Here is a 14,980-nt window from a genome sequence, read left to right as displayed (position 1 = left end):
AAACTGAACAGCCCAAGGGCAACAACTCTTGTGTTAATGATAGATAATTTCAAGCCAGAGTGATTTTGTATTATTTGATAACTACCTGTTATGCTGGATATCTTAAAGTATTGTTACAAGTTTCAATCTTACAACTAAAAGTAGAAAACCTCAATAATTGATGATTTAATCAAAATAAAGGGGCACCTGTTTTGAAAATGTTATTGAATATTTTGTCTAATCTATTGCAAACATTCAAACTGCAGATTTATTTGGAGTGAGTGAAGAGTTATTTTGTAGACCAAAAAAGCATCACCTTTCAATTCTAGATAAGTGTGGTGACTGGTCAAAGGGAGATTACTGAATTTTTTAAAATTTCAATTCACATTATTTGTAGAAGTATTTTCATGAAAAAAGGTATGGTCTATTATGGAAGTCTTTAAAAAGAAGTGATGTCTAATGTATGATATGTATGGCCCCTTGCAGACTATCAGAGAATTGTTAGTGATCATTCTGCTCCTGTAGGGAATAAATGAAAGTCTATTTTTATTTTACACTGGAGCATCACATTATTTTATTATTTACATATGTTTTGCAGGTGGGCAGTCTGATGACGACAGGACAGGAGGCATGGCTGTGTGTCAAAATAGAGATTGCAAAGACAGGAAGCTAGGAATTAGGGTAGGTTACTCGACAAGGGTACGGTAAATCTCCTCATTCTCTTTATGGAATTCGCAGTTTCAGAATCTAATACATTCTGGGTAATATTTTCAAAAATGTACACCAAAACGTACTGATTGGTTCAAAATGTCACAAACAATGGATATTCAACCAATGACATGATGTTATTTTCATTTAGGGGTACGAACAATGAAATTACCCATGATGCTTTAGATTCTGAAACGGCCAATAGTGCACACAGTAAGAAATGGGTTCTTTCAAACTTTTGATATGCAAAAAATAAATAAATGGAAGACTTCAGGAGAGTTGGGATTTTAATCAGATAGCCAACGATACCTGCAATTTTACAGTAGTCGATGATTTTACTATCACATACATGTAGTTACCTTATTGCTTTTAAATAGATGTATTTATTATGTGAAAGTAAACTTCTCAGAGACCACCTAGGTGATTTTTTTCAATGTTGTAAATTAATCTGCCATTTGACACTTTGAATCTTGTAGGACTGTTTGGGACATTAACTCTCAAAACCAGTTTTCTATTGGACTTGCAATTGATATATCTGTATCACTATGCAGAAATAATCTTTAGGCGACAACATTTTTTAATAAACTGGTTTATGCATTTATCAGAGGGAAAAATATACTGTCTCATCTTTGAAAAAACACTATACAATTAAATGTTAAAACGGAAATTGAACTTTTGAAGTGTAAATCAAACAATGAATGGATATCTGCTAAGTTTCACCGCAGATATACTGCTGTCTGTGTTTTAAAGATGTTTTTAGATATCCTTTTTAAAGGTCAAGGTTACAGATAACCATAATAAGTCTCATCAATAGATTCTGGGATGACTGAGATAACAGGAATAAGATTAATACAAATTTAGTGTTATAGTCTATTTCTACCATGTCTCAGGAATAAGATTAATACAAATTTAGTGTTATAGTCTATTTCTACCATGTCTCAGGAATAAGATTAATACTAATTTAGTGTTATAGTCTATTTCTACCATGTCTCAGGAATAAGATTAATACTAATTTAGTGTTATCGTCTATTTCTACTTTATGTCTATTCAAAAACCAAGAATAAGATTTATACTAATTTAGTGTTATCGTCTATTTTTACTTTTTATAAATTTTATCTTGCATGCATCCTGTTACAATTTTTCACCTTAAATATTAATTACATTTTAATCCCGTCATCCTTTTCAATAGATTTATGTCGAGGTTATAAATCTTAACGTTTTAAGATTATGTTTCTCATCTGACAGTAACTGGTGTTATATTTTTATTATACATTAACATTATGTAACAAATTCAATTAACATTTAATTTATTGCAAATCAGAATTTTGTGAAATTTCAATAAAATGAATGCTTAACATTAACATAGTTCCTGAACAACAGTTGTTCTCTAAGTGCACAACCAACTGTTTAAGGGGGCGCCTGGGTATAAATTAATTTTTTTTTCTAATATAGGATTTCGCTATATATTTCTCTAAATAAACTTTATCCTATACCTAATAGAAAAATAAAAAAAAAATATGGGGTCACCGTTTATTTAAGCTCACAATCTGCCATCGAAAAAAGCATGCATTTTTGTTAAGGTACTTTTTTCCTGTTGAACTAATAGAAGAAAAAAAGGTAAAATTGAAATAAAAAAAGAACCTAATATAAGAAATTGCTTAAATTTTATGATTATTTAGTTTAAGTGCAGCTTATTTGAAAAAAATAATAAAAAATATAGGTCACCGATGAGTTTAAAAAGATAATTCAATTTTAATGCCAAAAATGTCATTTTTTTCAGCAAAGGGAGATAATTTGGAGCTTTTTCAATGATATCAAAATTTTTAAAATCATTTAAGGGTAAAACACCTTGATTTTTTGGGTTGATTTTTTAACCATATCATAATGTTACAACTAATAATGTAATGAATAAAAAATTTTATTGAAAATAAATGTTAAAATATTTGTTAATTTTTTTTGTACCCACGAGCCTCCTTAATCCTTTGAAAATAAACTAGTATTGTTATTGTTCTAATGATAGAAATCTAGTTGTACCAAAACTTTTTATTATGGTGGAAATTGGGTCAAACTGAATTTTTTAATGCATTAAAGAATACTTCAGATGTTCATGTAAGAATACATTTTTTACCTACTACATAAAAAATGTTGTTGAGATACAGTACCTGATTGGCAAATATTAAGTTTTTCTGTGGATAGTTGGTTAACTATTGGATGTGACAGCATGCACAGACCTTTATCTTTTTGAATATATAATTGGATGCCAAAAAGAATCCAGCACCCACTAAGAATTTTTGTCATGGAAATTTCAGACTCCTTTGATGAATATTTTCTTTGACTTTCACAACCCTTGTTTAATAAGATATTCAAAATCTTCCCCCAGGTCTTTGACATTTCCTGAGGTCAAGCTTCTTTAAAGATTGTAAATCTTCACATCTAGTACCAGACATTTCCTGAGAAGGTTGAAAACCTTTCCCTTCAATGCCAGACATTTCCTGAGAAAGGTTGAAAACCTTTCCCTGCAATGCCAGACATTTTCTGAGCAGGTTGAAAACTTTTCCCTGCACGGCCAGACATTTTCTGAGAAGGTTGAAAACCTTTCCCTGCAATGCCAGACATTTTGTGAGCAGGTTGAAAACTTTTCCCTGCAATGCCAAACATTTTCTGAGGAGGTTGAAAACCTTTCCCTGCAATGCCAGACATTTTCTGAGCAGGTTGAAAAATTTTCCCTGCAATGCCAGACATTAAAGTCATTTTCTGAGAAGGTTGAAAACCTTTCCCTGCAATGCCAGACATTTCCTGAGCAGGTTGAAAACCTTTCCCTGCAATGCCAGACATTTTCTGAGAAGGTTGCAATGCCAGACATTAAAGTCATTTTCTGAGAAGGTTGAAAACCTTTCCCTGCAATGCCAGACATTTTCTGAGAAGGTTGAAATCTTATCTCTGCAATGCCAGACATTAAAGTCATTTTCTGAGAAGGTTGAAAACTTTCCCCTGCAATGCCAGGCATTTCCTGAGATGGTTGAAAACTGTTCCCTGCAATGTAAAACATTTCCTGAGAAGATTAAAAAAATTTCCCTGCAATGACAGACATTTCCTGAAAAGGTTGAAAACCTTTCCCTGCAATGCCAGGCATTTCCTGAGAAGGTTGAAAACTTTTCCCTGCAATGCCAGACATTTCCTGAGAAGATTAAAAAAATTTCCCTGCAATGACAGACATTTCCTGAAAAGGTTGAAAACCTTTCCCTGCAATGCCAGACATTTCATGAGCAGGTTGAAAACCTTTCCCTGCAATGCCAGACATTTCCTGAGAAGGTTGAAATCTTATCTCTGCAATGCCAGACATTAAAGTCATTTTCTGAGAAGGTTGAAAACCTTTCTCTGCAATGCCAGACATTTTCTGAGAAGGTTGAAATCTTATCTCTGCAATGCCAGACATTAAAGTCATTTTCTGAGAAGGTTGAAAACCTTTCCCTGCAATGCCAGACATTTCCTGAGCAGGTTGAAAACCTTTCCCTGCAATGCCAGACATTTTCTGAGAAGGTTGAAAACTGTTCCCTGCAATGCCAGACATTTTCTGAGAAGGTTGAAATCTTATCTCTGCAATGCCAGACATTAAAGTCATTTTCTGAGAAGGTTGAAAACCTTTCCCTGCAATGCCAGACATTTTCTGAGAAGGTTGAAATCTTATCTCTGCAATGCCAGACATTAAAGTCATTTTCTGAGAAGGTTGAAAACTTTCCCCTGCAATGCCAGGCATTTCCTGAGATGGTTGAAAACTGTTCCCTGCAATGTAAAACATTTCCTGAGAAGGTTGAAAACTTTTCCCTGCAATGCCAGACATTTCCTGAGAAGATTAAAAAAATTTCCCTGCAATGACAGACATTTCCTGAAAAGGTTGAAAAACTGTTCCCTGCAATGCCAGACATTTCATGAGCAGGTTGAAAACCTTTCCCTGCAATGACAGACATTTCCTGAGAAGGTTGAAAACCTTTCCCTGCAATGCCAGACATTTTCTGAGCAGGTTGAAAACTATTCACTGCAATGCCAGACATTTTCTGAGCAGGTTGAAAACTTTTCACTGCAATGCCAGACATTTTCTGAGAAGGTTGAAAACTTTTCCCTGCAATACCAGACATTTCCTGAGAAGGTTGAAAACTTTCCCCTGCAATGCCAGACATTTCCTGAGAAGGTTGAAAACTTTCCCCTGCAATGCCAGACATTTCCTGATAAGGTTGAAAACTTTCCCCTGCAATGTCAGACATTTCTTGAGATGGTTGAAAACTTTCCCCTGCAATGCCAGACATTTCCTGAGAAGGTTGAACATTTTCCCCTGCAATGCCAGACATTTCCTGAGAAGGTTGAACATTTTTCCCTGCAATGCCAGACATTTCATGAGAAGGTTGAACATTTTTCCCTGCAATGCCAGACATTTCCTGAGAAGGTTGAACATTTTTCCCTGCAATTTTAGACATTTGCTGGGCAGGTTGAAAACCTTTCCCTGCAATGCCAGACATTTCCTGAGAAGGTTGAAAATTTTCCCTACGATGCCAGATGTTTCCTGAGAAGGTTGAAAACTTTTCCCTGCAATGCCAGACATTTCCTGAGAAGGTTGAAAACTTTTTCCTGCAATGCTAGACATTTTCTGAGAAGGTTGAAAACTTTTCCCTGCAATGCCAGACATTTACTGAGAAGGTTGAAATCTTTTCCCTGCAATGCCAGACATTTCCTGAGAAGGTTGAAAACTTTTCCCTGCAATGCCAGACATTTCCTGAGAAGGTCAAAAACTTTTTCCTGCAATGCCGGTCATTTCCTGAAAGGTTGAAAACTTTTCCTGAAATGCCAGACATTTTCTGAGCAAGTTAAAAACCTTTCCCTGCAATGCTAGACATTTTCTGAGCAGGTTAAAAACCTTTCCCTGCAATGCCAAACATTTTCTGAGCAGGTTAAAAACCTTTCCCTCCAATGCCAGACATTCTCGAGGAAAGCCATATGAAAGGTTGAAAACTACCCTCAGTTGCCAGACATTTCCTGAAAACAAGCCTCATCAGAGATAGAAAATCTTACTTTTGGGACCTGACTTTTCCTGAGTACAAGCCTTTAGTGTCTGACATTTTCTTGAGAACAGCCTCGTCAGGCATTGGAAATCTTAGTCCTAGGTGCCAGAATTTTCCTGAAGACAATCCTTATCAGAGATTTAAAATCTGACCTTGGGGTTTCAGACATTTCCTGCATGTCTACACTTGGGTGCCTGTGTTATAATCTTTATTGTATTGTAGAGACTATAATTCATTGACAAATGATTTACAGATTATCTTGTCAGAAGATCATCAAAAATAATTACGAACACTTTAACTCACGTTTTGTTATGATTGAAATCAGAGAGGGAGATTGCTATGGTTGGGGGATCAAACATTGTAAAGATGAAGATTTATTTACCGTGTCAAAAGATTTAGTCCAAAAATTGAAATTAGATGTGTTTTTTCTCCCATTTGAATATTTTAAACTCAATCTTAATATATATCTTGTTCATCTTTTTTATCTTGTTCTTACAAATATGATTTATAAAGACGTTTCAAAGAAAAACCTTTTGCACCCTTCTGATGAAATACAAAATTTGCATCTCAACATTTACATCTTTTGATAAAATCTACATTTATTACAAAATCTGTGAGTTGAATAATGTTGACATGGACAATAACAGACTACTGGTGCCAGTATATAAGGGGAAAAAACTATGTGTAGTGGAACATCAAAAGATTAAACGTTTTTCTGTATATTTGCAAGTGTTTAAATTTTTTCACAAGTTTTTGTTGAATCAATCATAATAAAGTTTTTAAAAAGAATTAGTTATATAAAATTTACAGTATTTTGATATATGTCCTAATAGGGTAATATAACAAAACCTGCAAGTTTTAAAATGTTTTATTTTCTTTTGTGCTCTTTTGTCAATTCGACTAACTTGAATTATCTCCCATGGTGACATATTGAGGGTTAATAACAGAGCTATAGATATCACATATTTGTTTTCAAATAAGATAAGGTCTTTTAAATTTGTGTGTTTCAGAGTTGGAGACACTAACATTCCATGAGTTGACAATCTTCTTATTTATCTTTTCTGGTCTCTGTAGGGGCCAGCCACCTTGCCTGAGTGGTCTATACAGTCAAAATTCTGTATCAATTGCGAGTTAGAATCCCTCACATGGCAGGTGCCCTCAACTGCAATCTTAATTGACTAGGATAGTCGGTTGTTCTACGTAATTTTGGTGGTCCTCTCGAAGGACTTCTCTACCAATAAAATTTACCTCAAAATAGCACAATTGTGTAAAATGTGACATTAGACACACATCAATTAATTAATCAATCTGCTAAGGCATCAAAGCATTTTGTAAATCTTCTTCATTAAACAGTAGTGTATATTATAGCTACATTTGTCTGTTTGATTTTGTGCTGCAATGGGATATTTATATTAGGTGCAGGTTTTAGATAAAATATATGATAAATTTATAAAAAATAGGTTGAAAAGCTACAGGCACTTATAACTCTGCTGTCTTTTGCCATAATGTTATCAGTTTTTTTCAATTTTTAGTTTTGAAAGTTGCCCTGGTTTATTTGAAATTTGGTCTACTTCTTTATATTATGAAGTGGAAATAAAAAGGATAGTTCATTCCTCTCTTCATATGCATTGAACAATTCTACAGTAAAATTACCACAACTTCTATGTAGTGTTTACATAGACAAGAGGGTGACATCATAGTCACAAACAGTTTTAATTATCTAATATGGACAATTCTTGTTTGACAAAGTTTACTTTGGATTACCATTAAGTAATTGGCATTGAAAGTTTCACCTCTTTGTATAAACAAGACGATTAAGAATTTGAATAGATTTTGTTTTCATCATCATTTTAAGTCTTATTTAACCACACTACCGTTTAATAACAGAGGGCTCCTATTTCTAAACAAGCAGATTTACACATTGACAAATAATCACATCAGAAGGTGAGTAATTCTACACTACTATCCAGGCTATTTTCTGGTCAGCTGGTCAATAACAGTGGACAATAGACCCCTACAGATTAAATGTCCAATTAAAATACCCATCCTGTGGGACAAATCTGTTTGGATTGACCTTGCTAAGATGTGGATGTATTATTAAATGTTTATAAGAAAGAAATAAAGAGAAGAAAATATGATTTAATTGACAATACGATATTTTTATCGTAGATTATCTGCAAATCTCACTTCTAATACTGTAAATTCAGAAATTATTGTGTGCATTTATTATTGCGATTTTGTCATTTTAGACTTAAATGCGATTTTAATTTTTACGATTTTGAGAAAAATCCTGTTAAATTTATATAAAATATTTCTAAATGCGAGTTTAAATTATTGCGTTCACAACTCTGTCGCATTTTTTCGCAATAATAAAAATCTCGCATTAATTTCTGAATTTAAAGTACTTGAAATAAGATATTTTAAACTTTTCACAACACTAGAAAGTAGATATGTGCTGTGCTTAAGGTACATACTGGTTGTGTACAGACAATAAATGTATGCATGATGTTTCAAATTCAGTTAGAAAACACTACAGCTACAACCATGCTGTGTCAAAGCACTGTAGCCATGATTGTACTGTCAAAATATTCTAGCTAAAACCAACTGTTTTAAGTCTGCACCAATGCTCTGTGAAAACGCCACAGTAACATATATATCATGTGTCAGCAGGATACATTTGGTACATATTGTTTGTTTTATAACACCAAAGCTTCAATATTGATGTTTCAAAATACTGTAACTTGCCTATCTTCTTGTTATCACTAGTTGGGACATGTTGTGTCAAAGCTCAACAGCTACATTCATCATGTACGAAATCACTAGATTCATTCATTTTTGTTGGTAGCAAATTTCTTGGATTGAGAACAAAATTTGTTTTTGTGTCAACTGACACGGCATATTGATTATAACAAACATCTGTTTGTCACATGGACCAAAACATTTTATTTACAGAGTTTTAAAAAATTATCAATTTAGAGGAAATAAGAAAATTTGAGCTGTTTGAGACATGGACATTTAAATTTTTTATTCATAAAAAAAAGGAAATTTAATATGCATGACTATGAAAAAGAGTTGTGTGAATGGTGTTTGAAAGAATATTTATTAAATTTTAAATTTATGCTAATTCGATTGAAGTTTATGAAGGAACAAATTAAGGGGTGTGTAAGGTGCTTTTGATGGATATATTTTATGGTCCATATGTTATCTTGTGTTTTGAAGTTTCCATATTTATGTAGTTGTTGTAATGTTTACATGAGAGCTTTGATGTTCGGTTAAGTGCAGTCCGTAAATAAAAACTCAAAAAGCTAACTGTATACATTATGAGAGCAATTGATATATGTAGAAAATGGAGAAAGTTTAAGTATACTATATAGGCTTTTACAGTCAAATAAAAAAAAAATCTTGAACATTTTTTGTTCATGATACATGCGAAGTAATTGATTCAAAAGAAGTTTGTGAACATGCCTACATTTATCTAATACATGTTATATACTTGTAAATTGTCAAAATAATTGATATAGAAATTCTTCAAATTTTTTAACAAGATGAAGGCATTTTTTACCTATTACAATTTTAAACAAAGTATGTTGGTAAAAAAATATCAAAGGTTAATCCATCTTTTAACAGATGGTATGTAATATACCGGGTATTCATGGCAGCTAACAGTTGGACTTTTTGTAAAATAAAGTAGAAAAGTTTAAACCAAAGAAAAATATTAGTTAAACTTCTAGTTATAAGTTTAATTGGTTAGAAAAACTATTGAGAAACAGACAAAATGATAGACACTTCCAAAGTTCAGAATGATTGACAGGTGTTTAACTTAATGGTGCTACATAAATAAATATTTTCTTATATCAAGGAAATTGTTAGTAATTGAAACATTATAATTCTTATAGTCTTGCTTAAGGTAAACAAAAAATTTGTAAACTTTGTTTAGGTCAATAGATTCCCTTTATTACTCAAGTTTTCTCCTCCAACTTAGTCTGTCACTGACACAAATGTAGGGAAAATAGGTTGTATGCAAACAAACAGACGAACAACAAACAGATGAACAACAAACAGTTGCTACTTCAATGTTTTTATATCCCTATCGAATGATTCATGACGAATAAAACATCATAACGTCTCGCCCTGCAAAATTGAATTAGAATCTAAATATAAAAATTATTATGGCAGGGTGTTGCTTCCTAAGTACGTTTTTATAGCCGTTTTTCAATAGGTCATTTACAGGACAAATATTTAACTATAAAATTTATCATAAATTTAAACATAACATTAGCAAATTTCTGTCTATTGTTCGTCAAAGTTTTGATGGTAAATATTTATCTTATATCAACAACGTAAACAAATGTTTTGTTGTTAAATTAACACTCGAGAAAAAACTCAGTTCATCGGCCACCTCATTAGTTCATAGGTAATAGGGATTATGATCAGCACGGACAATAGACGATAGATGGAGGATTATAAATAACAATAAAGTATTTCTTCTTTCGTTATTAGGCGACAAACAGGTTTGATTAGCCGGTTGAATCATTGAAAAGCAGCGTGAAACGGAAGGATTTTCATGCTTTGTTGTACTTTCAATAGCTCTTTTGAGCAGCTATTACTCATGTGGAACCTCTCTTGATTTATCCTATTCAATGCTTTATAAAATGTAATTGTACATTTGGATACGATTAGTGATAGGTTTATTAAAGTTCAGGTGCATCACTTTTCAACAAGTTTTCGTTAGAGATGTTACCTTTTCGATAATGTATTGCCATTTAGGATTAATTGACATCGAAACAATTTGAACTGTAATTTTTGTCCAAGATGAAAATTTTCAACAGTACTTTTTTTCGTTGATTTTGAAATGATTTGAATGGTTTATGGATCTATTTCATTATTTATCAATGGATTTATGGAAAATTACACGAAAGATATGACATCTGTGAACCATTTAATTATATTTTTAACAAATAGTTACGCTTTGTATCACAGAGTTGTACAGTTTATTGGATTTCAAGAATTTGTTTAAAAATGGATTACCGATTTATTTGCTTGACAAGTATGTTTGTTCAGATTTTGACAGATGCGATGCGCGTTCAATGACAATTTTTTGTGAATTTAATGTTTCAAACAAAACAACAGAGACTAATTTAAACATAATGTATCTTGTTAACAATTAATACTTCCTTTTTTATATCCTGGTAAACATAGTGTTATATAGATTTTGTCATTCAGATGTGCATTAATCTTCAAGTGACATAGTTGAAACTCGACTTAAATTCTTTAACTCGAATATAGATCATTACTTCTGTATACAAAGCTGCTGCATAGAATTTATAGAAGTTGTTAATGATTTCGTGGAGGACACAAAAAATGCACAGCAATTTGCATTGCTGAAAAAATTGACATACTTTAAGGGACTTACAAATAGTGAAACTATAAGAACTTATGTTTACAGAGATCTATAGAAGTAAAAGGATAAAATGTACAATTGATTCAAATTCATGGACAAAAAATAACCACAGACTGAGATAAAAGGATAGAGACACAAACAAACAAACAAACAAACAATTGTTGCAGGTAGTGTCGAGAGGTTTGAATACACATAGACATTGTCAACAAATGTTTGCATTGAAAAAAAGCATTCAATTGATCAGGATCAAACGGTGAAGAGATCTGTAGCTATATTGTTACTTGGAAATACAGGTGTTTTATCTCGTTAAGTGTCCAACTTAAACCCTATCATTCAATTGTTTCACAATGCTAGAAACATATGATTGGTATTGATAAAGGGTGGTGTAGATTCCACATTAAGACTTAGACATTCCGTAACATATCATCGTCTAAATTAAGGAAAATTAAACGGTTCAATAATTTATATTTCAATCAATTTCTAAAGGAGAACGAATGCATGATAGATAATTGATAATTGATTTACTTAAAGAAGGGTTCGGTTGGTTTAATTGATCTGCAGAATTCAGGTAGTGAAAGTTATGCAAACAATTTATTTTTTGGATACAAAATATCTTGAAATATTGATTATTTAATAATGTGAGGTTTTACTAGACATCTTTCATAGACAGTGGGTAGTGTAACGCCTAAGCTGGAATTTAAAAAGACAGTGCACTATAATTGGAGTGGTTTTGACTTCTACTTAAATTTGATTCATGAAATTGAGTTTAAACAAACTTTGAAGACATTTTTGGTCACAAGTAATTATATATCATAATTAAGCAGGATACTGTTGGATAAGGACCGAGTCAAACCATATCTTTTGATGAACTTTATGAATACATGTATGGAAAATCTTATTCTTATTTGTGTGATTAATTTTGAATATTTCAACATACAAGTTGTGTTTAAATGTTTGACAAGTAAAAATTTGCAAACATATGTGGAAAACCTGTTAAAGATCTGAATTAAGCTGTGATTGAAGAAAGTGGCAGTCGCTTGATAATTGGAAGATTGTCACCAATCATCAACAAAGATATGAATTTCCCAGTAAATTATTTTTGAAGAGGTATTTTGTTCGGGAGTTTGTGGACATTTTTACAAGCTTGACCTGTGAAGATTTAAATCTTTTGTAAATGACCACCCAATAATTAGGATTTGTAAGCCAACTCTTGCTTATTAAAATTTGACTTAGTTGTGAAACGATTTAGCATGATATGTTTCGATTATAAGGATATGAACTAAATCATTTTGACAGCTGGGGATTAATGGGAAAAATATTTCATAACTTTTTAATCTTTTTTGTGATTTGTTCACTGAAGGATTAAAAAAAAATCAGGACACTTTAATCGTAAAACGTAATTGTTAGTTGTAAATATTGTGACTGTGGGTATAAAAGATTCATAAATATTTACCGTCATTATGCCTCGGAAAAAGAAACAAAAAGCCAAAAATATAAACAGACAACTCTCAGCACCAGAGATTAAAAATGAGAAGTCTGGAAAAAAGAAGAAACTGCATACTGTTCATTCTGCAGGGGATGTTTATAAATATGATTATGATGCAGATTACGAATCTCCGAAGAAATCAAATAGCAGACCAACTTCACCTGTACCGTTCTTCATGCCGATTCTTGCTGACTATGGATTTTCTTGGCCGAGACGTAAAAGTCCATTTAAGTCTACAAGTAGCGAGAAAAATGTTGTCAGTCCAGTTTCATCTCCAGACAGCGGATTTCCTACCTCTCCTTGCCAGGTCGTTCCCATAGAGGAAATAATTAACGGGAATAATACTGACTCTTCCAATGGGATTTTGTCGTCTGATGCATGTGACAGCGACCATGAGAAGGAAAGTGACAAGGAAAACTTTGATCATGTGATAGCATCGTTGGATGACATCATTGAAAACGAAGAATCTGATGAAGATGTTAACGGCAACTCTGTTACCAATGGCAATGTTGCCAATGGCGACATAAATGAGGAGATTAAATCAATTATTTTCTCTGATGAAGAAGAGTCTGAAACTTTTTCAGTTAGAAAATTCAAGGTCAAAGAAATGATATTAGGTTTTGAGAAAAAGAAAAGTACCGATCAGGCTATTTGTAACAATAATGGCAAACAGTGTATACATTTGAGCACAGAAGAGATTGACGTTTTAGACAATTTTTCAAATTTAGAAAATTTACAGGAAAATTTCAAAAGTTATAGTACAACTTCGTTATTCGATGATACAAACAAAAACAGTTTAGAAGTTTCAACCAAAAGTAACAGTATTAATTCACTAAGTCCTATTATCAAAGATGGTAAAGGTTCAAACTCTGGGAAAAAGGTTCGATTCATGATTGATTCAGTACCAATCAGGAAATCTATAAGTTGTGATGTTTTAGAGACTCCAGGAGTAGGAGAGGTTTGTGAATGGGAGGTAACTGTGAAAGAGATTGATATTCCAGTGCATGATGGTCAAGAGAAGATAGAATGTCCTGTTAGAAATAGCTATCAAATAATGGTAAGAATGTGATGCATGTCCATGGGAAAATAATTCTGAATGATAATTACTTCTATCTATCCTTGATCCTTCGTTGCTAGGTGCGTTTTACTCTAAATGACTCGGAATTCAAGTTTTTCTGCTGAAGGTCTATGATTCTCTTTAAATAGACTTTAAATGTAGGCTGGTTAACACTGGCCAAAGAGGTATAGTCAAGAGTACTGATAGTAACACCAAACGTATCAAATGTGTGAATAAACTAGACTTAAACTTAGGTTCTGATGCTGATATAATCTGTCTTTCATTCTTTTAATTGATATAAATCATTCTTTATTGAAATGGGCACATAGTTGTGGATTTTTTTTTAACTGCAGACAAAGTGAAAGTTTAATGTGGAAGACTTTATTTCAAATTTCATCTGAGCAAATATTTGCTTTTTCATCCTTTGGTGTTTGATGGATTGTTGTCTTTCTGCGTGACAACATACCACACATTCATATTGTACATAAAAAAAAGATTGGTTCTTTACATGTCTTGATGCCTTTGGTTCAAACAGAAACAAAATATAATATTTATAGGAACTCTCTACCCTTCCAGAAGATATATGAATTGTTGACTGATGTTTGGTTTTTTTATTCTTTTGCTGTAGTCTACTTTTCTTTGCTTTGTGACTTGATTGCCTTTTGGTAAAGTTCCTTTCTATGGGCCTTTGCTTTCATTTTGTTGTATATCAGATTGCAAAATTGTTTGCAAAACCACTCAGTAGAGCTCACCAGTAACAAAATCAAGAAGCCCTTAATAAATCTGTAAGGACTAATATAGTACCTGCTAATTCACTTCAGTATCTTTTTATAACTAAAGAGGAAATATTTAGTTTTGTAATACAAATAAACTTTGAATCCTGAAAGTTTATTTCACTAGGAAATAAACTGTAAATAAATTTATGTAACCTTTTTCATAAAATCTTCATAGGATTGTATACCTTCTAAGGATTAGACAAGGTTACATATTGAGCTCTGAGGATAAACTTGTATTTTGTTTCAGCAATGATCAGAGCACACCTTAACCAGGTATAAAAATCTTTTTAAATGTTTGAATGTAAACACAAAAACAGCTTATATAGTCATGATAGAACTTAAATATATTTTAGTAAATTTTTTACCTATCTTTGGAATAATATTAGTTTTTCAGTGTTCTTAAAATGACAAAAATATCTGTTTTCTCTGTTGTTTTATCTCTTTTTAATCATAATCCTTAACTCTAATAGATATCTTACATGTTTTCATAATTAAAGAAAAAAGACAACTTTATATATA

General features: G+C 32.3%; 1 protein-coding gene across 8 annotated transcripts in view; it reads left to right on the top strand.

The window, feature by feature from the left end:
• LOC134693194 (pleckstrin homology domain-containing family G member 5-like) overlaps positions 1 to 14,980 on the top strand; it is a 143,143-nt gene that overhangs the window by 48,780 nt on the left and 79,383 nt on the right. For 5 of the 8 annotated variants that reach the window (XM_063553914.1, XM_063553913.1, XM_063553915.1 and 2 more), the window contains one exon: positions 578 to 660. In XM_063553914.1, the coding sequence (XP_063409984.1) occupies positions 578 to 660 (83 nt within the window). Of the gene's footprint in view, positions 1 to 577; positions 661 to 12,194; positions 13,686 to 14,980 lie in introns of those variants that run through there. The other 3 variants (XM_063553912.1, XM_063553911.1, XM_063553910.1) reach the window with 1 other exon arrangement.

Source organism: Mytilus trossulus, chromosome 12 (genome assembly GCF_036588685.1).
Source record: "Mytilus trossulus isolate FHL-02 chromosome 12, PNRI_Mtr1.1.1.hap1, whole genome shotgun sequence".
Taxonomy (NCBI): Eukaryota; Metazoa; Mollusca; class Bivalvia; order Mytilida; family Mytilidae; genus Mytilus; species Mytilus trossulus.
This window is presented reverse-complemented; position numbering and strand designations above follow the sequence as displayed.